The sequence below is a fragment of the Dipodomys spectabilis genome, unplaced genomic scaffold (genome assembly GCF_019054845.1).
Source record: "Dipodomys spectabilis isolate Male_0828 unplaced genomic scaffold, ASM1905484v1 ptg000157l, whole genome shotgun sequence".
In the NCBI taxonomy this organism is placed as follows: Eukaryota; Metazoa; Chordata; class Mammalia; order Rodentia; family Heteromyidae; genus Dipodomys; species Dipodomys spectabilis.
The window spans coordinates 6,688,500-6,715,486 of record NW_024870834.1 but is presented as its reverse complement, the minus strand read 5'-3'; the positions used below and the strand labels follow the sequence as shown (position 1 = coordinate 6,715,486).

General features: G+C 40.1%; 1 protein-coding gene across 2 annotated transcripts in view; it reads right to left on the bottom strand.

Annotated features, from left to right (window-relative positions):
• Ppp4r3a (protein phosphatase 4 regulatory subunit 3A) overlaps nt 1-26,987 on the bottom strand; it is a 56,668-nt gene that overhangs the window by 14,417 nt on the left and 15,264 nt on the right. Inside the window, exons 2-10 of one of the 2 annotated variants that reach the window (XM_042692477.1) lie at nt 19,535-19,590; nt 17,861-17,959; nt 13,788-14,405; nt 9,323-9,400; nt 9,123-9,239; nt 7,172-7,327; nt 4,390-4,521; nt 4,181-4,283; nt 3,120-3,278 (exon numbers count right to left, since the gene is read on the bottom strand). In XM_042692477.1, the coding sequence (XP_042548411.1) occupies nt 3,120-3,278; nt 4,181-4,283; nt 4,390-4,521; nt 7,172-7,327; nt 9,123-9,239; nt 9,323-9,400; nt 13,788-14,405; nt 17,861-17,959; nt 19,535-19,590 (1,518 nt within the window). The remainder of the gene's footprint in view (nt 1-3,119; nt 3,279-4,180; nt 4,284-4,389; nt 4,522-7,171; nt 7,328-9,122; nt 9,240-9,322; nt 9,401-13,787; nt 14,406-17,860; nt 17,960-19,534; nt 19,591-26,987) is intronic. The other variant, XM_042692478.1, reaches the window with a different exon arrangement.

Sequence of the window (26,987 nt, the reverse complement as noted above, 5' to 3'; positions counted from 1 at the left end):
AGCTAGGATTACAGGGTGAGCCACTGGCACCCAGCTCATCATCACTTTCTTAGTACCAAAATCAAATCTATGGGGGAAAAAATCTTGTATTTTCCCTACTTCTAAGGAAAACAAAATGAACAGAGATACTATTTATAATGTCATGCCACAAACTATAAACTCACTTTGACTTTAAATGATCAATGTGTAAAAATATACATCTTAGAATCAGTGAAATGTATTATTTAATGTATGTTGAAATAAAACTGCTTATTCGTCCATTCCATTTTCACATTGTGTCCCATCTGCCAAACTTTTTCCCACACATGAATTAAGCCCTTTATGTTGACATGAAAGATTCAGAGTTACAAACTTCCTTTAAACTTGGCCTTGGTGCTCTCACTCTTCCTGAGTATTTTAGGAAAATAATATCGTTTTCAAAAGAACTTTTCTACGTGCTAACTCACAGATATAAGAGTAAGACGGAACAGAAGTGGTGCTTGTTTAAGTGAATACCACAAATGCTACGTACTACTTTGGGGTAAAAAAGATTACTAAAGCTAACAATAAAGATTCTGGATAAGCTTGAGCTGGTAGGTCAGCCTGTAATCCTATATACGCTGGAGGCTGAGAACCAGAGAGCAAGGTTTAAAATCAGCTCAGGCAAAACGATCACAAGACTACAAAAACAACCGGCACAATGCTAGGTTGATAAAAGCCCAAGGGGTAAAGAGCCAGATGAGCAAGTAAGCCAAATAAGAGAAAAGCTCTGAGTTCAAAGCCCAATACTAGGAAAAAGGGAGAGAGTAGGAAAAGGGAAGTTTGGGGAGAGACAGACAGGGAGAGAACAAAGGAGAATGGGAAGAGGGGGAAGGGAAAGAGAGATCAGACTTGCAGTCAGTGGAAAGTAATTGAACTGTTATCTGCAAGTGACAAAAGGAGAATATGTTCTGACCACACCTATCTTTAGGATCTAAGTATTGCAATGTGTAGACTAGTCTGAAAAATTTAAGTTGGGGAACTTGACAAATGTTACCCAATAGTTTACTAGGGAAATTTCCAACTAGAAAGTCTTAAAAAGACATAATAATTAAAAAAAAAATCACAACTTGCCTTTAAAAACCAAAAGACAAAAGTGAGCTGCTAGCATGTATCTCTTAGAAAGCTTCCAGAGAGCTGGGCACTGATGGCTCATGCCTATAATCCTAGCTACTCAAGAGGCTAAGATCTGACAACTGAGGTTCAAAGCCAGCCCAGAAAAGTCTGTAACACTCTTATTTTCAATTAATCACAAAAAATCATGGAAGTGGAGCTGTGGCTCAAGGGATACAGTGCTAGCACAAGAAACTCAGATTCAGGGGCTGGGAAGGTGGCTCAATGATAGAGCGCTTGCCTTGCTTGCATGAGGCCCTGGGTTCGATTCCTCAGCACCACATAAGCAAAAAGAAAAAAGCCGGAAGTGGCGCTGTGGCTCAAGTGGTAGAGCATTAGCCTTGAGCTGAAGAGCTGAGGGACAGTGTCCAGGCCCAGAGTTCAGGCCCCACGACCGGACCCCAAAAAAAAAAAAAAAAAAAAAAAAAGAAACTCAGATTCAGTGCCCAGGCCCAGAGTTCAAGGTCCAGGACCAGCGTCCCCTTTCCCCCAACAAAACAAACAAAATATACAGGAAAAAAAAAAAAAAAAGATTCCAGAATACCTCTAAATGCTGCCAATTTATCAGTAAGGACAGATTGAACCAATTCCCAGCTCATAAAAACGAATCTTAACAGGGCTCAAGTCCACGATTTTACTACTCAGGAGACTGAGATCAGGAGGATCACAGTTTGAGGTCAGTGGACCAAAAGCTCTGGAGACCTCATCTCTACCAATAGAAAGCTGGATATGTTGGTAACATATCTGGGAGGCTAAAGTAGTTACAGAGGTCCAGCCCAGCCTGGGCTGCACAAGACCCTATTTAAAAACAAACAACAACAACAAAAAGAAACCATGCTGGGCACTGGGGGCTTGTGGCTCATGGCTGTAATCTTTTTTTGGTTTGTTTGTTTTGCAATTAACCAAACATGACTTTATTTTTTTAATTAAAAAAATTTTTGGCACTTGGGTTTGAACTCACGGCCTAGCAGCTCATTTGGTTTTCTTGACTGTTGTTTTACTACTTGAGCCATTCCTTAGCCCAGCATTTATTTATTTATTTATTTATTTGCCAGTCCTGGGGCTTGAACTCAGGGCTCTATCCTTGAGCTTCTTTTGTCCAAGGCTAGCACTCTACCACTTGAACCACAGCACTACTTCTGGGTTTTTCTATGTATGTGGTACTGAGGAATTGAACCCAGGGCTTCAGGTATGCTAGGCAAGAGCTCTGCCACTAAGCCATATTCCCAGCCCTAGCCTAGCTTTATATTGGCTAGTTTTTAGATGGAGCCTCAGACTTTTCTGCCCAGGTTAGCTTTAAATTCAACCTTGTGGATCTCAGCCTCATAAGCTAGCTAGCATTACAGATCTGAGTCACTGGCTTCTGGCTGAGATTTATTTAGCAATTTTCTTTTGACTGCCTAAGGCTCTAAAAGTAAATATGAATGTTACTTAAAAGAAAAAAAGCTATGGCTGTAATCTTAACTACTCAGAGGAGGATGAGAGTGCTGTTCAAAGCCAGCTTGAGCAGGAAAGCACATGAGACCCATATCTCCAATCACCAAAAATCATGAAGTAGAGGTATGGCTCAAGTGGTAGAGTGCTATTCTTGAGTAAAAAAGCTCAAGGACAGTGCTCAAGTCCCAGGACCAGTGCTAAAACAAACTAAACCCCATAGAAGCATGGGAAAACAAGTACAACCCCAAAACAAACCTCTCCTCAGCTTAAGGATTATAAAAAAGCTGGCCACAGACCAGATTTGGCCAGCCTTTGTACCTCAGGCACTAAGATAATTATCAAAAGTGCTGTTTTCACATATGTAAAGTGTGGTTTTAATTTAAGATAACCCAGCTCAGCAACTGCACAAAATAAGGGCACAGACTAGGAGAGAGAGGGCCTTGGCCCCCTTGACCTGTGATCAGCCATCTTTTCAGACAAAAATATTTAAAGACACAACAACATAATATAGAAGAACAATAAATAATTCTATCAGAAGCTACAACACTTACATAATGCCAAGAAAGCATGTTTTGAGGCCATAAGAACCAGTACTCTGCGGAGGATATCCTTGTTGATAATGTAGTTCTTTATGTGGTAGGTATGGTGCTCCACACAAAAAGTTAGTAATTCCAGTACAAGTGCCAGTAACTGTGCAGTTTGAAAGTCATCTAAAGCAATCAAAACACAATTATATACATGCTGAACACAAGTATACTACAAAGAGAGGTCCAGCCAGACACCGCTACATCTTTGGTACAATTACTCTATTCCTCTCCTGCTAACTACAGTGTTTTAAGCTTAACTACTTGAGTCCACACCAAATTATAATTAGGGGTTAGCTTTATAGCTTACATCCAGCAAGCCTCTTAAGTAATTCAACTGCTTTATGTTCATTCCTCTTATTGAGCCTACATAATTACATCACTAGGTTTTCCACAAGTTCCCAATAAATGCTCTACAGATTGAACCCAATATGAATAAAATAATCAACAGAAACAAAGTCAGAAACAAAGATTTGATTCTAGAGTCACAGACACAAAAAAATTAACCTTTTTTCAAAGTGGTGTTTCAAGTTAAATATACATTTAGAATTCATGACAAAAATGTACTTATTCCTAGAGCTTCAATAAGAAATTTCCCAGTTAAACTTTTTAAAACTACTTCCTTCACACACACACACGCACGCACGCACGCACACACCCATTGAGCCCTAAGAAATAAACTAGTCATGACTGTGAAAACAAACTGCCTCCCAGTACGGAGGAGGCTGAGGCATGATGACCTCCAATTTGTGGCCATCCTGGGCTACACAGTAAGACACTTTTTCAAACAAAACATAAAACTGCATCTAAAACCAACAAATAACTGCCTTACTTCTTGTATACATTTTTATTATTTCTGGTTATAGTGCTTTTAAAACCATTTTTACCTTGAGTATCTCTTAAAAAAATATTCTGGGACCAGGGGTATGGGAGAAGAACTTTACACTCTGCTACCCTTACCTCTATCCTGTCAACTTTGAATTTCACCATTTGAGAACTTCATTAACTGTCAGCCTGTATTATCTTACCTTTACTAGGCTTGTCTTCTGTTGTATTTGCCAGTAAAGGAGCAGTGAGAACATGCATACAATGCTTGTAGAAGAAACCCAGAAATTCAGTCTTCTCTGTTTTCTAAAGAATCAAAAACACTTCTATGAACTTTAACAACACTGGTTCTTCTTACCAGCAACAAACAACATACTACCTATGAAAAGGAGGAAAAATCCCCATTGCTTACATTGGCAGTGGCTAGCATGTTCTCTGGGTCAACTAAAGTTCGAAGCAGGCCCATAAGTTGGACTGCTCCTCCAAGTTCAGGATCTGTATCACAAATCATATGTTCTATAATGAGGTTGATGAGCAAAATGTCCTAGTGAGAAAAATACACACAATAAGGATGGCTTTGCAGTGAGCTCTAGTTGTCTTATTAACTGTAAACAAAACACAGTAACTGCTTTATGGAGGGAAGGGTGCTTGGGTCTAAACTCAGGGCTTCATGCTTATGAGGCCAGAATTCTACCACTACACCATCTCTCTGGCTTTATTAACAGAATTTTTCTTTTTTCTTTTGGTAGGTTGTGGGGCTTGAACACTGGGCCTGGGCCCTGTCCCTGAGCTCTTCAGCTCAAGGCAAGCTCTCCACCACTTGAACCACAGCGCCACTTCGGGCTTCTGGTGGTTAACTGGCGATAAGAGTCTCATGGACTTTCTTGCTCAGGCTGGCTTTGAACCGCAATCCTCAGATCCTGAGTAGCTAAGATTACAGGTGTGAGGCATCTGTGCTTGGCTTAAAAGAATTTTTCTACTGCCTTTAAATTCCTGATTAAAGCAAAAACAATCTTTCAGATTGATTTTAATACATTTATGTCCTCTAATAACACAAACAGCCTTCTCAGAAAACTCAAGGATTTATTGTTGGAGCTTTAACAGAATACCTAGAATTATCATTGTTCTACTTTCATTAGATTCCTTCTCTTTTGGCAAATGATAGTTGTACTCCATTTGGGGCCATGATGTAAGACTTCTTTTAAAATAAGTTTAGGAATATTTGGGAATGCACAGTATGTAGAGAATGCACAGATAAGAAAACAGACCTTTGGTTTTCCTAAGCCTCTCTTATGACTAATGTTCTACTAACTGGCCTAGGAGTAAATAAAAATCAACAGGGATTCAGTAAAACTTCTTGTTCTTCTTGTCCATATATTTAATGGTAAAATAAACCAAGGGCAGAGAAGACCAGACAGTGTAGGGAAACTTCGGACTGGAAAGCCAGCCCAGGTTGCTCATTCCTGGAATCCTATAATGTTACCCAAGAGGCTGAGAAAGTCTCAGCAGAGAAACAGGGAATCACAGTACAAATCCAGCCATGATCCTCATGGGCAGAAAATCCCCTAAGATTCCGTATCTCCAACAAACAAACAAACAAAAAAAAACCTAGCAAAAAGCAGGGCTAGAGGACGGTTCAACTGGTAAGAGTGCTAGCCAAGAATAAGCAAGTTAAGTGCAAGGCCCTGAGTTTAAACCCTGGCATTCCTCACATAAAGAATAGAAAATCAAGAGGCCTTATGTATGTGAGCAAAGTATTATGGAGTACAGTAATAAATGGGTAACCCTGAGATTTTACTTTCTTTTAAAAGAACATCATGATAAATCACTTAATGTTAAACCAGTACTCTTTTTCTCACCTAACCTGGTACAATAGTTTAAAAATAAACTTTACTAAGTATTCCACTTGAATCTAACACATTATTTAGGATTTAAAAAAAATAACAAAGGTTATTATTATTTTTGCCGGTTGTAGGTCTTGAATTCTGGGCTTGGGCACTGTCCCTCAGCTCTTCAGCTCAAGGCTAGCGCTCACTCACTTGAACCACAGCACCACTTCTGGTTTTCTGGTGGTTTATTGGAGATAAGATTCTCATGGACTTTCTTGCCCGGGCTGGCTTTGAACTGTGATCCTCAGATCTCAGCCTCCTGAGTAGCTAGGATTACAGGTGTGAGGCACCGGCATCCAGCTTGTTTTCTGATTTAAGACTTCTCGTAGGCTGGAATTCTGCACGTATATTTTAGTTAAGTGGACATTTTTCTCCCTCACTGAAGGGGATGAGGGAAGATTAGCTTAGATTATGTAAAAAGGTATTCCCAAATTTTATGGCGGGAAAGAGGAAAACTCAGTACTATGGGGGTAATTATGCAATATAAAGCAGAAAAGCACAGGCATTTCGGACTTACACACATATTAATACTCTACAATTTAGAGTGCCTTTCACATTATCAGAATAATATCTGTTACTTTAAAACAAATTTATTTCTCATAAATGCTGTGTGTACATGTCTGAGTGCATACACATGCAATATGCACTCAACAGTTTGTATTTTATGATTAAGCAGTACAGAAACAGCTCCCTAAATACTTTCAAAGGGCTATTTCATATCTTCATTCTTGATTCTGAGAAGCTAAAAACAATGACTTTGTAGGTAAGTTAGTCATAATTCCACATATAGAAGGATAATAAAATGGTTTAATGGTTTAGGCAAGACAATCCAGCAAACTGACTTCAGAATTTTAAAAAGTGATGTCTAAATTTTCTTTTTTTCTGGGTCCGGTCGTGGGGCCTGAACTCTGGGCCTGGGCACTGTCCCTCAGCTCTTCAGCTCAAGGCTAGCACTCTACCACTTGAGCCACAGCGCCACTTCCGGCTTTTTTCTGTTTTGCTTATGTGGTGCTGAGAAATCGAACCCAGGGCCTCAGGCATGCAAGGCAAGCGCTTTACCACTGAGCCACTTTCCCAGCCCCGATGTCCAAATTTTCAAAGCAACCTAAATTGAACATTAACAAACAAGTGCTGTAAGACATAATGAGCTTATAAACTAAGAGAGGAATCAACTTAGGAGAATAAGCTGTTTGATATGGCTATATTTTTCCTAAAACCAGTGATTTAAATCTTAAAATGAGTAACAGGCCCAGCTATGGCTACAGCCACCTATGAATACTTACTATTAGTACAAATAATATTTACCTTGCTGGTTATTTTTTGCTCTGTTAACTTCTTACTTACATCATCATTCTGTTGTGCCTCCTGCATGACAAACTCTCGTACCATGGATGGATTATATTCAACCAAGTATGAGAATATATCAGTAGCAGCACTTCGTACTTGTGTATCATCCATGCCCTGAAGAGAAAACACACTTAGTTCTCTTATAAAAATAGAACTCAGGAAATGTAAATATCCAAACCTAACAAATCATAACAAAACACTGTGATATAAAAATTCAGCTGGCTGGGCACAGTGACTCAAGCCTGCAATCTTAGCTACTTGTGAGGTGAAATAAGGTGATAATAGTTTGAAGACAGGATGGGAGAGGGGAGGGAAAGAAAGGATATACAAGACTCATCTTAAACACTGAATGGGATGGATGCAGTGGTACATTTGCCTGTCATCTCCAGTTATGCAGAGAAGCATAAATAAAAGAAATATTGACTCAGAGCCGGGCGCTGGTGGCTCACACCTGTAATCCTCGCTACTCAGGAGTCTGAGATCTGAGGATCGCAGTTCAAAGCTAGCCTGGGCAGCAAAGACCGTGAGACTCTTATCTCCAATAAACCACTAGAAAACCAGAAGTAGTACTGTGGCTCAAGCGGTAGAGCACTCGACTTGAGCTGAAGAGCGCACGGACAGCACCCAAGCCCAGAGTTCAAGCCCCACGACTGACCCAAAAAAAAAAAAAAAAAAAGAAGAAATATTGAGTCAGGTGCTAGTGGCTCACACATGTAATCCTAGCCACTCAGGAGGTTGAGATCTGAGAATCACTGATGGTTCAAAGCCAGATCAGAAAGTATGTGAAACTCTTACAGACTATTCCAAAAAAGCCAGAAGAGGGGCTATGGATCAAGTGGTAGAGCACTAGTCTTGAGTAAAAGAAGGCTCAAAGATAGTGCCCAGGGCCAGAGTTCAAGCCCCAGGAGGGGGTGGAGGGGAACACAGGGGGGCATGCGGGAAGAATCACAAACAGGGCATAAACTCCCTATCTCAAAATAACCAACAGAAAAAGGACTAGGAAAGTGGTGTAAGTAGAGCACTTGGCTAGCAAACATGAAGTCCTGAGCTCAAACCCTAAAAAAAAAAAAAAAAAAAGTACTGCCAACAAACAAACAAACAAAAAAAAAAAAAGGAAAGAAAAAGATTTGCTGCATGTAATCTTTTTCTACGGTATGTTTATTAGATTCTTCTTAAGTTACCTACTCCTGTTTGCCATGTGTATTTGTGTGTGTGCCTCGCATGTGCATACACCAGTATTAAGGCTTGGACTGAGGGCCTTAAACTGTTGTGCTTGGCTGCTTCACTCAAGGTGACACTAGAACTTGAATCACACCTCCACTTCCGGCTTTTTGGTGGTTAACTGGAAATAAGGGTCCGATTCTCCTGCTCAGACTGATTTCAAATCGTGATCCTCTTATCTCAATCTCTTGAGTAACTAGAATCACAATCACGAGCTATCAGTGCCTGGCTTGCCTTTCCATTTTAATAGTTTATCCAACAGCCTGCCAGGAACAGCAGTCCACACCAATAATTCTAGCTACTCAGGAGGTAGAGGTTGGAGGGAGATAGCGTGACCTCATCTCAACATAGAATATTCATACTCTTTATTATGATCCTAAGCTATGTAAGATGGTACAGAGAACAGGGAGCTATGGATAGGAGGATCTCAGTCTGAGGGCAACACTAGATAAAAAGTGAGACTCTATCAGAAAAAAATCTTTTTAAAAAGGCTGAAAACATGACTCAACAGTACCTGCATAGAAAGCAAGAGGCCTCAATACCACCAAAAATATTCAGGAGTCAAAATTCCCTTAACATTCTTTCAGTGTAATGCAAAGACTTGTAATCAAATATATACATTCACATAAAATATGACCTGTGTTTAAGAAAGTTATTGGTAATTATAAATGAAGAACAATTAACTCACAAGGATGACTTCTAAAGCTGGTAATATGCCCATGTTTGACAAAGTCTTGAAAAAAGCATCTCTGTTTTGGGGTTGCAACGTTTGAGAAAACGCACAGAATTCTTTTAAAAAGTTAACCTGTAATTAGGAAATAGGATAAGTGAGTACAAAAGGGGTATTTTTTGCCTTATTTTATGCTTTCAGAAAACCGTATTTCTTACCAATTCCTGTCTTTTTTCCTCATCTGTTGCTTCATCTGTTAGTTGTGCAAACAAATCTGTCAGAAATTTTTCATCTTCCTAGGAAATAAAGGGCAAATTTAATTATGTTAGTAATAAATGTATAAAAGCATAATGTCAATATACTATAAGGTAAAAATGGCAATAATTGGAAAAAGGAAAGATTTGGTACATGTTGTTCTTCAGAATAAAGGTGTGGGGGGGGGGGGGGGGAGAACCAAAATACTGAAAGATAAATTGGAAATTTCTATCAGGAAGATTATTATATTTTAGCAAGGCTCTATTTCCAAAACCTAATTAGTGATCTAATATTTATGGCTTGCACATGCAGTTTTTCATAGCCAGATAATGTGTGAATAAATAAGCATGATTGTGTCTGAAAGTTTATTTACAAAAACAGGCCTGGCCAGTCTGCCAACCTTTTTTTTAACCTAATTTTTGGAGGTTTAACTCCTTTGTCCCAAGGGATTGTTGGATGAGCCTAGCCTCAGGTGCTAAGACTTTATCTTCATCATCCCAAAGATGCAGCTACTTTGTTCTAGGCATATAGTGAAAAACTACAGGTACAAATCATTGAAGCTGGTCACTCTGCTTACCATTATTTCATCTGACTTATATCTATTGTACTGGAAAGTGCCTCTAAGGTTCTTATATGTGGCAAAGCAGGGCTGGTGGTGGCAGAAAAACATGGCATTGTTTTGTGTATCCATTTCATTGAATTCTCACATTTCATATAGAAAGAAATCAGTTAGGCTATAAGCTCAAGTTCCCACCATATATGAATAGCTGTGAACAGGAACCTAAGGTGTGACTATATAACTAGAATCCCTTGGTTTGGTGTCCCAGTATAACAGTAAAAGATACTTAAAACAGATGAGGGTAAATCTTTTTAAAGGAAATTGGGGTTTTAAGGATTTAGTGGTCTTGAAGTGTTAGACTATGTTAAAGATCTGAAGTGATGGGGAATGACTGCATAGTTAAGAAAGGTGACAGGCTGGAAAGAGGCAGGGGGAGCCCATAACATGCCAGGTCAAGCTCATTCCAAATACAAGTCTATTTCTAGCAATTGAGGTTGTTTTTATTATCCTGTGGTCCAGTTATAAAGAACAAATTTCCCCATATCTTTTAAATAGTTGGAAAAAAAAAAAGATTCTACAACCTCTTCAGTGAGAACGAAGACAAAGCTTAATTCAGATTTCAAATATTAAATTACAAATATTAAATTATTTTTAAAAGGATTAAAAAGATACTCTGAGATCCTAGTAAAGAACTTGGACAGAACCTTAGTTATTACCTCATCTTGCCTTATTTTATAACTGAAACACAGATGAAGAGATTGATGTGAGCCGGGTGCCAGTGGCTCACCCCTGTAATCCTAGCTACTCAGGAGACTGATATCTGAGGATCATGGTTCAAAGCCAACCCAGGCAGGAAAGTCCATGAGACTCTTATCTCCAATAAACCACTAGAAAAAAAAAACTGGAAGTGGTGCTGTGGCTCAAGCAGTAGAGTGCTTGCCTTGGGCAGAAGAGCGCAGGGACAGCACGTAAGCCCAGAGTTCAAGCCCCACAACAGACCTTCCCATCCCCACCCCCAAAAAGAGAGACTGATGGTAAATCTCATCAATTCACCCAGGCCTAATTACTGGGTTGAATTATTTCCTTCCTAATTGCCCAGTTCCCCACTACTTTACTTCTGTACTTCCTCAAGCTGAAGTAGACTAAACATTGCTCCAGTCTTCGATTCACAAGCTCTAATATACAGTCTAATACACTTTCTGCTATGGTAGGTGCTCAGGCAATATTGTTTGATATTAAATCAGATGGTTATTCCTACCTTTACTTTTCCTAAAATGTACATACAAATAGGTCAAGACTTTATTGATACATGCCATACAATTTCTGGATACACCCTAGAATACTAGCTGTTACACAGATACCATACAATTTCTAGATACATTCCAGATTAGTCTAACAATGTTTAATGGTTTTAAAGGGAAAGTAATCAACGGTAAAGGGTGTGTATGCATGTGTGTACACAGGTAGTTTGTAAAGACCTTCTTTGTTAACTCAAAAATGCTCCACATATTGTAATGAAACAAAGTTTCAGCAATTTGAAATTATTTGTACTTAACCTGGCATTTCACTCAGATGGAGAATAAGTTTTAAAACAGAAGTGGCAAATATCCTTAAAACAAAAATACAACCATATGAGGCTAAAGAAAGACTAACACAACTCAGGATTATCCATAGAAATCAAGAACCTAAATTAGGCTAGAGAATAGGGTCTACTACCTAGCAGTTCTTTATCAAAGAACGAGTGGAAACTGACACTAGAGCCCTATGCCCTTCTCTCTGCTGTTAGCAACCAAAACACTCTATGGAGATTTATAATTGTAATCCAGACTGTATTTCCATAGTATTTTTGTCTACCTTAAACGAATGAAAAACAATTCAAATTAGTTAACTGGTTCTAGGAAATCTTGCAGGTTGAATTATCCTACTCTGAAAATCTAAAACTTTTGAGTACTGACATGATGCTCAGTTTCAGAATCTGGCATTTTAGACTTTAAATTTTTGGATTAGGGGCTGGGAAGGTGGCTCACTGGTAAGAGTGCTTGCTTTGCATGCCTGAGGCCCTGGGTTCGATTCCTCAGCACCACATAAACAAAAAGAAAAAAGCTAGAAGTGGCGCTGTGGCTCAAGTGGTAGAGCACTAGCCTTGAGCTGAAGAGCTGAGGGACAGCGCCCAGGCCCAGAGTTCAGGCCCCACGACCGAACCCCCCCCCCCCCAAAAAAAACTTTTTTTTTAATTAGGGCTGCTCAACTGGTTAAGTCTATGCAAATACTCTCCCATCTTTAAGAAACTCTGAAACCTGAAACACTTCTGGTTCCAAGCACTTCAGATAATCTATATATATATCAGTTAAAAATCTTTGAATTTATACTTTTTGTTGTTGATTGGTTGTTCTGAGGCTTGAATCCAGGGCCTCCGAATGCTTGGCTTTCTTCACTCCCAACTAGAGATCTACCACTCGAGCCATGTCTCCCATTCTGGCTTTTTTGCCGGTTAATTGGAGATAAGAGTCAGTTTTGTCTGTCCAGGCTGATTCCAAACCATGATCTCAGGCTCCTGAATAAAGGATTAAAGGTAGCACCCTCTGGTGTCCCACTACTTTTTATTTTTGAAGGTGATAGTAAGATACTAAAACAGAAATTTTCTAAAACTGAAGACACAAACAGTTAACATACTATTTTATTTGTAGTGTGCATAGCCAAGAAACTCTGACATTTATTAGGTGCTTTTAATATTTAATAAATCCAGATTCCAAATACTTTTCTTGTAGGCCCAAGATTAAGTTTTAATTTATATTTCCCAAGGCATCAAACCTATTATTTTTTTAAAAATCATGGGCAACAGTCACTGTGGAGTAGGAGGGGTACAAAGAACAATCTTTTTTTTTTTTTGGACTATGCAAACTTCTGTTTCAGTGTGACAAAGTTCACATCCAACTCAACCAGTAGACTGCTTTCAAGAAAGCTGCCTTGTAGCCAGACGCTGGTGACTCACGCCTGTAATCCTAGCGGCTCAGGAGGCTGAGATCTGAGGATCTTGGTTCAAAGCCAGCCTGGGCAGGAAAAGTCCATGAGACTTATCTCCAATAAACCACTGAGAAAACCGAAAGTGGTGTTGTGACTTAAGTGGTAGAGTGCTCACCTCCAGCTGAAAAGCTGAGGGCCAGAGTTCAAGCCACGTGACTGACAAAAAAAAAAAAAAAGCTGTTTTGTATCACTTTCAATAGCCTACAAGAATGATATCAGTTTATCATCAGATAACTCTGCAGAGTACAGCGCTAATAGCACCATTCCTCAGATAAGGAAACTAAAGCTTTAAGAAGTTCAGGAAACTGTCTAAATCACATAGCAGCTATTAGGTAACAGATGAAGCAGAACCTCTCACCACTACAAAAACATGCCTTGTCTTCTGGGATGATTACATCCAGATGTATTTGCTTCCTCTGCCATAGCCATTCACCCTGAAACTAGGCCTTTACGGTATCATTAACCAGAATTTCCACAAATCCTATAGGATTTGTGACATTTTGCTTGGCTTCTTTCTTTTCTTTTCCTCTTCTAATCTACTGACAGAGTAAGTTCTTCAAACCCAGACTTCTTTCTTGTGGGTTGTTTTGTAAATGGTATTGAGATCAGTATACACTAAATACACTATTACACTTCTCTATCCTCTCCCCAGAAACAACATTCTGGCCTCAGCATATTATTATTCACTATAACGTTAATTAATATAATCAAAACTACTTTTTGATTTGAACAAAATTAAAACCCAGTTTAAGAATTTAAAAGGCCCCTTAAGGTAATTTGTAGTTTCAATGGTATCAAAATCAAACAGGTAGTTTTAGGCAGGAAAACAAAATGATTTAACTTACCTGTAACATACCAACAATTTCTACCTTATTGAAAAAGATGAAGGAGTGAAGTGTTGATAACATGTTTTCTTCAAAGACTGAAGGGGTAGGAAGAACCATATCTTGTATGTACTGAACTCTGTATGTCTGATGAATTTTTTGTTTCAGTTCAGGATCTGATATGGGAATAACTTCTTTAAACTTTGCTGTTTTTGTTAGAAATTCCCTGTGTTTTCGAGGTTGTGATAAAGCAGGATCATATTCTAAGCATCCAATGACGTCCATTATACATTCTTCAGAAAACATAACCTCAAAAAGAGCAGTCCGATTCAAGAGAAAGATGCCTTTGATAATTTCATATAAGTGGTGGAGTCCTTCAATATTTTCTAAATCCTCACACACATGAAAAAGCTCTAAGAGCTTTTTAATATAACCCTCATTTTCCAGTGCTAGTGCAAGTTTCTCGCGGCGGAGGGGGGAAGGTAATGATGATGCCACAAGTTCTGCAATTTCCTCAAGACGACTTAATTCACAAGATGGCAATTCTAAACCTGGTGAAGACATATCATCAAATCGCTCCTCTTCAGATTCATCCACAAGGTCCTGAGTGATGTCCACTGATGGATCCTTTCCTTGAACCTATAAAAAAGATTTTGTGGTAGTTGACAAAATCTGAACAAACCCAAGAAACATTTTTAGATTAAGACGATCTCTCTTCATCCCTGTTTTTCTAAGCTAAATCTCTCTAAATGATATATTTTCAATTTTATGCAAGTTAGTTCAAAGTTCAGACTGAATAAACCACCTCTTACAGTACAACAGTCACTTTCCAAAACAGACTAAATTGAGACCCAATGATCTTTGAAAACCCACAAAATAGAGGTCTGATGTCAATATACTCATACAACAATCTCCTGCCAATGGCCATCATTTTATATAGTCCAGGCAAAGTCTCAGAAAGTCTACAGATACACTGTAAGATAGCCTTCAATATTTAATATCTTTGATATACAAACAAGTATCAAATATAATTTTTTGTTGTTGTTGTTTTTGGGTCCGGTCGTGGGGCCTGAACTCTGGGCCTGGACGCTGTCCCTCAAGGCTAGCGCTCTACCACTTGAGCCACAGCGCCACTTCCGGCTTTTTTCTTTTTGCTTATATGGTGCTGAGGAATCGAACCCAGGGCCTCAGGCATGCAAGGCAAACGCTCTACCACTGAGCCACCTTCCTAGCCCTCAAATATAATGTTGTGATCCTAGTAAATATATAAGCAAAAGGAAAATACCGTTAACAGATCCTAAAAACCAAGGAAGGGTCAAAGTAGTCAATGCTAGATGTGCTATAAATGCTACGTGATAGCCTTATAATTAAGAAAAAGTGGGTAGGACATAAGTGCAACTTGTACAGAGCTATCCCCAAGACCTGCCAAAATTGTTCGTTCGTTCGTTCTTTCTCTTTCCTTTCTTTCTTCCCTCCCTCCCTTCCTTCCTTCTTGGGGTCCGGTCGTGGGGCCTGAACTCTGGGCCTGAGCGCTGTCCCTCAGCTCTTCAGCTCGAGGCTAGCGCTCTACCACTTGAGCCACAGCGCCACTTCTGGCTTTTTTCTTATGTGGTGCTGAGGAATCGAACCCAGGGCCTCGAGCATGCAAGGCAAGAGCTCTACCACTGAGCCCTTCCCAGCCCTGTTCGTTCTTTTACATACACAAACCTGCAGCTTTCTTGATCCCCCAGAAACCTTTCCACTATAATTTCCTTCTTTATGGCATCTTAGAAGCTCTTACAAAAAAAGATACTTAGAAAATCTTTATGATTAGATATACCTCAAGGTAACAGATTTTGAAATGAAACAATGTGACCCCTAGAATTTTGAACATGGGACACACAATACAAGGTAGAAAGAAAAATAAGGGCTTTTAAGATGATGCTTATGGCTAAGAGACATTGTTGCTGGACATTAAAAGATGGCCTGGAATATTTATCTTGAAATATGCTGCTAAGTGATATGGGCTTGACCTGGTCTACTCTACTGAAAGGACACCTAGATATACTCATAATCTGTGCCTGCCATAGGCTCAAACTGGCTTCAGATTTGTAACTATAGAAGTTCTCATTATACATTAGGTTTCTAATACTCAAGCTATAATTTTACCCACAGAAAATTGGTATATTTTTGACTAATAAGCCAAATTAAAAGGGACAGCTATAATAAGAACGTCATCTTCTTAACTTCAGATAAATAACCACTTGAAAATGGAGGGTTTTTTTTAGCTCTTTCTAGATTAAAAAAAAATTGGTGAACAGAATTCAGAAGTAACAAAAGTGCATAGTATAAGGCAATATCCATAAAAGAGTATCTAAGAATATAAACTATGTAAAAGTTAAAAGCAAAGACCAAAATGGCTGAGTTCAAGCCCAAGGGCCTACATACACACCTACAAAAACAAAACAAAACAAAAAACAAAAAAACTTCCCCCCCCTGGTTGTTGGACTTGAACTCTGGGCCTGAGTGCTGTCCCTGCGCTCTTCAGCTCAAGGCAAGCGCTTTACTGCTTGAGCCGCAGCGCCACTTCCGGTTTTCTAGTGGTTTATTGAAGTTAAGTCTCCTGGACTTTCCTGCCCGGGCTGGCTTTGCACTGAAATCCTCAGATCTCAGCCTCCTGAGTAGCTAGGATTACAGGCATGAGCCACGGGCGCCCAGCTTAAAAAACAAACAAACAAACAAAAAAAAACTCTTAAGGTAAAGAGCAGACAATATTAAAGGAGTCCAAGCATGACAGTTATAGATTTGAGTTCAGGTTTGAGTGAAAGATTGGCCTGAAATAAGGTTGTGTCCAGGCTCAGACTATTTCAAAGAAAAGTAAGCAATGTCTGAATAATGGCTGTTTTATTACAAGCTTGAACCCATTAATTTCATTTTCCTATGGCAAATTCTATAGGACAATAAAGTGATTAAATAAGTGCTGGATAAAAAGCATAGGTAAAGGTGAAAAGCATTCCAATATTAATTGGGGCTGGGAAGGTGGCTCAATGGTAGAGTGCTTGCCTTGCATGCATGAGGCCCTGGGTTCGATTCCTCAGCACCACACAAGCAGAAAAAAGCCAGAAGTGGCACTGTGGCTCAAGTGGTAGAGTGCTAGCCTTGAGCTGAAGAGCTGAGGGACAGCACCCAGGCCCAGAGTTCAAGCCCCAAGACTGGCAAAAATAAACAAATAAATAAATATTAATGTTCTTCATATAGTTGATAAGGAAAAGCACAGACAGCTCTATAAAAATCACAGCTGAGTAGGTTATATAAAGAAATAAATCCTATAGGTCAATCATAATTCAAGGACACCTTAGCTTTTATTAATAAGACTGTGGCTCTCAAGTTTCAGGTACAATCACCAAAGATGTCAAAGACGTCTTATTGAGGGACTGAATGGTAACACCTAAGAGAAGGGTAGAAGGGTAGAACATGACAAGCTTGTGAACATTTTTTGTTTTTACATTGTTACTTTTTTTTTTTTTTTGGTTGGTTGTAGGTTTGAACTCTGGGCCTGAGCACTGTCCCTGAGCTCTTCAGCTCAAGGCTAGTGCTCTACCCCACAGCGCCACTTGCAACTTTTTCTGTTTATGTGGTGCTGAGGAATGGAACCCAGGGCCTTATGCATGCAAGGCAAGCACTCTACCACTTGAGCCACCTTCCCAGCCCCATTTTACTTTTTTTTTGGGGGGGTGAGGGTGGGGAGAAGTCATGGGGCTTGAATTCTGAGCCTGGGCGCTGTTCCTGCACTCTTTAGCTCAAGGCAAGCGCTCTACCACTTGAGCCACAGCGCCCATTTCTGAGTTTTTTTCTAGTGGTTTATTGGAGATAAGAGTCTCACGGACTTTCCTGCCCGGGCTGGCTTTGAACTGTTATCCTCACATCTCAGCCTCCTGAATAGCTAGGATTACAGGGGTGAGTCACCAGCGCCCTGCCATTTTTACTTTTTTGAGACAAGCTTTCACTATGTAGTCCAAGAGGGCCTCTTCCTGGGCTTATACATGTGTATCACTACACTTGGCAAAACAAAAAACTATAAAAACAGTATATTGCTTTTATATTTTGAAAATTACCTGACATATTTTCTCCCAAATTTCATCACATCCAGCTTTTTCTTGAAAGCTAAGGGCCAAGTCATAATTTTCTGCTTCAGACCACACAATCAGAGTGTCCTTTGGATAAAAAAAAAAGTCTGATTAACATAATACCAACTACCTACATACAGAGCAGTTGAAATATGATATAATATTTACTTTTTACAACACTACTATTGGTAGTTATCAATGTCTTTTTACACTTTGTCAAATCTATAAAACAAAAACAATGTTTTCTTAAGGACAAAGTCTGATCAACATATGAAATAGAGTACAAAAAGATACTCATGACCAAAAAAAAAAAGGAGGGGGCTATTAGTAAAAAAAAAAAAAAACTTTTCCCCTCTCTTACCAACAGGAATTTATTTATTTTTGCAGTACTAAGTATTGAACTCATTCATGGCCTCATTTTTGCATTTTATGCTACCACTTGAGCACATCTTTTTGCAATGGTTATTTTAAGGCAGGGTTGCTTTATGCCCTGGCTGGACTAGGCTGTGATCCTCTCACTTGTGCTCCCCTGTGCTGCTGAAAATGACAGGTGCATGCCACTGCACCGAGCCTTTGGTTGAGATGGAGTCTCAAGCATTTATGACTAGAGGCTAGCCTGGAACAATGACCCTGCCCCTCCTCCAATCTCTGCCACACAAGTATCAGGATTATAGGTTTGAGCCATTATGCCTGGCTAATCAATAGATATTCTTTATTTGGAGCATGTGAGGTCTACAAAGCCCACAAAACTACCAGATAAAGTCATGTGAGCACTTACCTACACAAAGGTTTTTAACTTTCACCAAAGTGCTGTTTTGAAGAAGCACTACATTCCTATCACCCTTCATTCCTATTCAGACAGAACTTTATACTTACAACTTATTTACTTATTTTCAGATAGGGTCTCAGTACGTTTCCAGGCTGGGCCTGAATTCCTGTCTTAACCTCCCAGACTTAGTCTCCAGAATAATTAGGATTATAGAACCATTCTAGGACCCAGCTGAAAACTTTTGCATTTTACAACAGTAAGTTCACTGAGACTTGAATTAAGGGCGTGGGACCTGTCCTGTAGCTTTATTGCTCAAGGCTGATGCTCCCAACTCGAGCCACTTCTGCTTTTTACTGGTTAATTGGAGATTAGAGGCACAGTTTCCTGTCTGTTTGAATAAAAATAAGGAAACTGACACTTCAGTTTGAACTTTACAAAGTGTTCAGTTGCTAAACTACCTGGAACATAAGTTTCACTTGTAAAGGATGTGCTTAGCATGCACAAGGCCCTGTTCTCATCAACATCACCCCTCAAAAAAGGGGAATGGGATAAGAGAAATAGAGTAAATTTGACTAAAGTACATTATATGCATTATGAAATATCACAATGAGACCTCTTTGTACAGTCAGACATAAGTAAAATTAAAAAAAAAAACTAAGAGCATGGTAGAGTGAACAGCAACAACACACACAAAAAAACAACAAAGGAAAGAAAAAAATTCCACTGAACACTACAAACATTACTAGCAGAAATACTATCTTAGAATAAGACTGGCAAAATATATTGTCATCTGTTCTGACTTATTTTTTCAACTTAGGGAAATAGATAATTTTCATTTACTACTAATTGAGGGGATAACATACAAGATAAAAATATAACATCCTCATTTTTACCTGTTGTTTCTGGTATGCAGTGTTAGGGTTTATTTTGGACTCTAAAAGTAGAGAACCTATAAAGCAAGCAAACAAAAAGACATTATTGAAAAATAGCAAAATCAAATTCTTTTTTTTTAAAGGAAATAGGATTATATTTCATTTGGATTCCACTTACATTTTGCTTTTTTCTTTTTTACTTCCTAAAGTCACAAACACCTTTTAATCTTCAAATGATAGTCATTATCTTAACCTACATAGTTTATGAACTCTATGACCTTTAACAATAAAACTACTTCTTAAAATTGGGTGATATGTACATTTCTTTCCTTCTGCTTAGTATCAGCTGTTCCCTCTTTCATTCTCTCCCTTCCATCACTGCCCAGAGTTGCTTAATTTACTTTCATCATCAATGTCCTGTGCACCTGATGGGCCCATCAAAATCAAATTCTTCTAGACAGAATTTCTTTCTTAAATATCAGATGGACATACAACTTTAGGTAAGAACAATATATAAAGTTTAATCTAAGAAGTTATATGTTTACCACTTTTCTTGTGTTTGGGGCAAAGTGCTGGGGACTGTTAGGCCATGAAAGGGCTAGGCAAGTGCTATACCACTGAGCTTAAATAAGACAGATATGATCATCAAGCCTCATCCCTCTGAGTAGCTAGGATTAAAGTATGAACCATCACTCAGGCCCAGAGTTCAAGCCCCACAACCGACACAAAAAAAAAAAAAAAAAAAAAGTATGAACCACTGGGCTCAGCCAGTATTTCTCCTTCTTAATAAAAGAACTACAATATTTCTCTATCTTCAAATAACAAATTTATTCCTCACAGTAAGCTAGTTTGCAAATTTCTGTTTTTACTCTGGCCATAAAATAGACTCATATTTAGAAATTCACTACTTTGTGAGAAACAGGAAATGTATTTTTGAGTGTGTGCACACCCACAGGTGCAGGCCAGTCCTGGGGCTTGAACTTAGGGCCTAAGTGCTGTCCCTGAGTATTTTACTTGGGGTTGGCATTCTATCACCGAAGCCATACTTCCACTTCTGGCTTTTTAGTGAGTAACTGGAAATAAGGAGTAATCTTAGACTTTCCTGTCCAGGCTAGCTTCCAATCACAATCCTCAGATCAGCCTCCCGAGTAGCTAGGATTAAAGGAGTGAGCCAACAGAATAGAGCTTCGAAAAAGCAAAGTTCCAGAAAGAAACTGCACGGATCTTCTCAACAACCACTTCCAAGTTATCCAGAGACAGAAAACTTAAGACATGTTGGCTCCGAATGTAAAAAAGCAGGATTTTTCTGCAGCTGTTTTTCACAGGTGCTTTCATTTCTTCTCATATTACACTTCACACAATGACTTACCCACTTCAAATAATGACTAGACAGCTGACAAAGAAAAAAAAAACCAATGCTCTTTACACTTCCAAATTTCTGTTAAAATGCATTTATTAATTGCATGATACTATCCAAGGTTAACCATTAACTACTATTAACTCAGAACAGTGCAAAATACTACTGAAAATATTAAAATAACAGCATTTAGCAATTTGTGATGTTTCAATCTGTATCTTGTGAATATCAACAGCTTCTCCCAGCACACTATTCAGCAGTGTCTAGCCCAGGTGACACGATTACCTTAAAATCCATCTCTTAAACTTTCTGTATTAGAGGTAACTAAATATTCACTATTACTGGTCTGCCAATACCCACAAGCTTCATTTCTTTAGGTTCTCTTTCCTTTCTCAATTTTTATTCTATTTTTGCCTCACTCGAAGACAACTATAAGGTATATGAATGAAATAGGTTTCATTAGGTAGCCAATGAAGAGAACACAACGTGCTATTCAGGCTGGAGAAGAAGTTTTTTTAATTGTGAAAATACTGTACAGAAGGGTTACAATTACATGGGCAAGATAATGAGTACATTTCTTATCTAGCATTGTAGCTTCCTCCTTTGTTTCCCCTTCCCATCCTCCCCTCGAGGAGAAGTTTATTTACTGAACTGCTGCCCCAGCCATGCATGGTGGAGAGGCATGACTGTAGAGGAAAAGGGGCAACCCACTCCTGGGCCAGGACTTATCTAGGCAAGGGACAAGAAGAGGTGTGACCTGGTGGGGGAAAGGTGTGGCCACACTAGATCCAGACATGACTTCAGGGTCTAGGAGCCTCCTAAGGTTAGATGTGGATGTATGTGACCAGAGGTGGTCCAGGATATCACCTACCTATGAGGATGGGAAGGTGACTGATTCCAGGTCGGCCAGTTACCTAGGTAACAGATACTGGGCAGAAACTTAGCCAAGAGGTAGGTAGGTTGGGCTGGGAAGGTGGCTCAGTGGTAGAGTGCTTGCCTTGCATGCATGAGGCTCTGGGTTCAATTCCTCAGCACCACGTAAGCAGAAAAAGCTGGAAGTGGTGCTGTGGCTCAAGTGGTAGAGCACTAGCCTTGAGCTGAAGAGCTGAGGGACCCCAGAGTTCAGGCCCCATGACTGACCAAAAAAAAAAAAAAAATTTACAAAAACCAAAACCAAACAAAATTTAAACTGTGTGTGGGGAGGGGGGGGGGGGGGGGGGGAGAGACTGTGGGTGCGCGCGCGTGCCACAGCTTGAGTTCAGGTTGCTGTCCCAGTTTTGTTTTTTGTTTTTTTTTGGGGGGGTCTGGTCGTGGGGCCTGAACTCTGGGCCTGGGCGCTGTCCCTCAGCTCTTCAGCTCAAGGCTAGCACTCTACCACTTGAGCTACAGCGCCACTTCCGGCTTTTTTCTTTTTTGCTTATGTGGTGCTGAGGAATCGAACCCAGGGCTTCATGCATGCAAGGCAAGCACTCTACTGAGCACTGAGCCACCTTCCCAGCCCTGTCCCTGAGTTCTTTTGCTCAAAGCCAGCACTCTACCAACCCGAGCCACAGCTCAGCCCCACTTCCAGCTTTTTTGGTAATTAGGAGATAAAGGCCCAAAGAAACATAGGTTCCATAGTTTCCCTTATTTGCAGTAACTAGTATATGTCTGAGACAAGCAGAAACAGTCAGATAAATTGATGTTAGGCGAATTGAACCCCAAGATAAGGACTCAAATGGTTTTTCTCGCTAATGTTTCTAACATATTTATAAAATAATTTCTTTCTTGCTTTGTATGTCCCTCCCCCACAGTATAAGCCCTATTTTCACTGTATTTGATGTTGGTATAATTTGTAGAGGGGAAGGGAACAAACAAATTCTTTAAATAGGGATACAGGTGGACCCATTGCAACAATGAGATGTACAAGATTATATTTTCACAATAAAAAAGAGAGAGTCTCATGGACTTTCCTGCATGGGCTGGTCTCAAATCGCAATTCTCAAATCTCAGCCTCTATAACAGCTGTGAGTACAAGTGTGAGCTACCAGTGCCTGGATTAATCTTTTTTTTTTTTTGGTTGGTCGTGGGGCTTGAACTCTAGGCCTGGGCGTTGTCCCTCAGCTCTTCAGCTCAAGGCAAGCGCTCTACCACTTGAGCCACAGCACCACTTCTGGTTTTCGAGTGGTTTACTGGAGACAAGAGTCTCAGGGACTTTCCTGCCCAGGCTGGCCTTTGGCTTTTAACAGTGATCCTCAGATCTCAGCCTCCTGAGTAGCTAGAATTACAGGCATGAGCCACCCACACCCAGCTGGATTAATCTTTTTAATGGCTCTCAGATTAAAAGAAAATTTCCTACCAAGTGTCAATGCCACACATCTCTGTAGCTTCTACTTAATCCTGATGCTAAGATCTGGAAGACTGTGGTTTGAGGCAAGAGAAGTTTGCTAGACCCCCCAACTCCAAAATAAGAAGCAAAAAGCTGGGCTAAAGGTTATGCCTCAAGTTCAAATCTAAATACACCAAACAAAAACACAAAAAACACCCAAAATTCCCAAGTATCCTTTTTTAAGGGGGTGGGGAAAGTATTGATACTGGGGCTAACTCATGAAGGTTGGGGTGCTGTCCCTTAGCTTGTTTTTGTTTTTTGGATGGTTGTGGGGCTTGAACTCAGGGTCTGGGTACTGTCCCTGAGCTCTTTGCTTAAGGCAAGCATTCTACCAACTTGGGCCACAGCATCATGCCCAGTTTTCTGGAGATGAGTCACACAGACTTTTCTGATGAACCATAATCCTCATACCTCAGCCTCCTAAGTAGATAGGATTAAAGGCATGAACCACCAGCACTCTTAACTTGTCCCTTAACTTTTTTGCTTAAGGCAGGTACTCTATCACAGCCAAAGCTCTACTTACTGCCTTTCGCAGGTTAAATGGAGAGTCTCACAGATTTTCCTGCCCAGGTTGACTCTGAACTGTGATTCACAGATCTCAGCCTCTTGAGTAGCTAGATAGGATTATAGGTGTGAGCCAGGGTGTTTGGCTTTCAGTATCTTTTCAATTGTCTTCCTATACAATTGCCACATTTTTGTTTTGGAAATTAAAAAAAAAAAAAAAAAGCAGCAAGTGCATCAACAGATTGTTTAACAGCCTTTTAAAGATACCAAAGGTCAGGGAAGAAGTACACCACAACAATCACTGAATCCCAAGTTTTTTTTAAACTATTTTAATAAAGTATTGTTTCACTGCTTTGTCAACCATAACAAAAATCACATTCTGTTGTTTTCACTGACATCATAAATTTCTTAGTGATTGAGGCCCCTTTTTTGTTTGAGGGTAGGGCATCACTCCAGTTCGGGATTATGGTCTCAAATACTGTACTCTTACTTGAGTCATGCTTAGGCCCTTTTTTGCTTTAGTTATTTTTCAGATGGGCTGACCCTGGCTTTGAATCATGATCCCAAATCTCAGCCTCCTGCATAGCTCAGATTACAAGCATAAACCTCCACGACTAACTTGTTTGTTGAGGGGGAGAGGGTTAATCTCACTAAATCCCTTCACCTTTGCTGGCCTCATAATTCTCAAATCCCCCATACTAGAATTACACAAATTTGCCACCATCCATCAAGTTTCCTTCCTCCCCCCCCCCCTTTCCAGTCCTGGGGGTAGAACTCAGGGCTTGGACACTGTCCCTGCGTTTCTTATGCTCAAGGCTAGCACAACTACCACTAGAGCCACAGAGCCACTTCCAGGTTTTACTGTTTATGTGTTGTTGAGGAATAGAAACAGGGGCTTCATGCATGCTAGGCAAGAACTCTACCACTAAGCCACCTTCCCAGCCCCTGCAGCAAGTATCTTGAATTTACTTTTAAAGATTAGTGAGGATGGGTTGGGAAGGTGGCTCAGTGGTGAAGGTGGCTCAGTGGTAGAGTGCTTGCCTTGCATGCATGAGGCCCTGGGTTCGATTCCTCGGTACCACATAAACAGAAAAACCCTGAAGTAGTACTGTGGCTCAAGTTGGTAGAGCGCTAGCCTTGAATTGAAGAGCTCAGTGTCAGTGCCTAGGCCCAGAGTTCAGGCCCCAAGACCAACGACCAAAAAAAAAAAAAAAAAAAAAAAAATTAGTGAAGATATATAAATAGGTATATAAATAATTATACTTAAAACCAAACTGAGAAAATAAACACTCTTTAAAAATTAGACTGCATGGGGGCTGGGAAGGTGGCTCTGTGGTAGAGCGCTAGCCTTGTATGCCTGAGGCCCTGGGTTCGATTCCCCAGCACCACATAAGCAAAAAGAAAAAAGCCGGAAGTGGCGCTATGGCTCAAGTGGTAGCGCACTAGCCTTGAGCTGAGGGACAGCGCCCAGGCCCAGAGTTCAGGCCCCACGACCGGACCAAAAAAAAAAAAAAATTAGACTGCATGAAAGTAAATCTACCCAAAAGAAAAATCAGAATATCCTCTGATAAATGATAAAGTAGACTCAGAATGGAAAGTAGCTGGAAATAATACATTTGATAAAGGACTCACATCCAGAATATATGAACTTTTACAACTCTAATAAAAAGACATCACATGCCAGGCACCAGTGGCACATGCCTGTAATCCTAGCTATTCGAGACACTGAAATCTGAGGAACCTGGTTCACAAGCCAGCCCAGGCAGGAAAGTCTGTTAGACTCTAATTTCCAATTAATCAGCAAAAAGCCAGAAATGGAGCTGTGGCTCAAGTGGTAGAACACTAGCCTTGAGGGAAAAAAAAAATGCTCAGGGACAGCACCTTGAGTTCAAGCCCCAGGACCAGCAAACACACACACACACACACACACACACACACACACACACACACACACACACACACACACACACTCTCTCTCTCTCTCCAATTAAAAAGAGGACACTGGTCTTTACTAGACATTTCTCTAAAATATACAACCAATAAACATGAAAGGCTCACCATCATGGTCACACTGCAGTTAAAACCACAAATAAGGTACTGGAAAAGTGGCTCGGTGATAGAGTGCTTGCCTTGCATGCATGAAGCCCTGGGTTCGATTCCTTCAGCACCACATAAGCAGAAAAAAAGTAGGAAGTGGCGCTGTGGCCCAAGTGGTAGAGCACTAGTCTTGAACTGAAGAGCTCAGGGACAGTGCCAGGCCCAGAGACCAGGCCACATGACCAACAAAAAACAAAAACAAAGAAAAAACCCACAAATAAGAAAAACTTCCCACCCACTAATATGTCTATAATCAAAGTCTATAATATGTCTATAATCAAAAGTTCAAAGGTCTCTTACTTAAGAGGCCCTAGGTTCAATCCCCAGTGCTTACACTCCCCCAATAAAAAGTTAAGCAGAGGAAGTACAGCTGTGGCTCAAAGTGACAGGGCGCTAGCCTTGAGCAAAAGAACTCAGGGACAGCACCTAGGCCCCAAGTTCAAGCCTCACAAATGATAAAAAACAAAAAACAAACTAAAAAAAAGTTAAGCAGGGCTGGGAAGATGGCTCAGTGGTTGACTTGCATGCCTAAGGCCCTGGGTTCGATTCCTCAGCACCACATAAGCAAAAAGAAAAAAGCCGCCCCATTTGTTAGGAAATGGAAAGGCTTGGAAAAAATTATATTAAGTGAAGTAAGCCAGGCCCAAAGAAACATAGGTCCCATGGTTTCCCTCATTTGCAATATCTAGTATAGGTATGAGTCAAGCGGAAAAAGTCAGAGAATGTGATGTTAGGAAAACGAAACCTCAAATATGTATTTTAATGTTTTTGTTTCTTTCATGCATGTGTTTCTAACGCATTTATAAGATTATTTCTTTGTTGCTTTGTATGTCCCTCCCCCACAGTGTAACCCCCGCTTTCACTATATTTGATGTCAGTATAACATGTGGAGGAGATTTGGACAAACAAGTCATTTAAGGATTCAGGTGGACCTGTTGCAACAATGAGAAGTACAAAATGTCATGTCAAAACCAGCTTTACAATGTCGGTGGGGGGGGGGGGGAGGGGGGGTATGAATGGGTGGGAGGGAGGGGGGAGGCTGGGAAGGGAGGTGAAGGGTAAACAAAGGAGGAGGCTGCAATGCTTGGTAAGAAATGTATGCATTATCCTGCCCATGTAATTGTAACCCCTCTGTACAGTATGTTCTC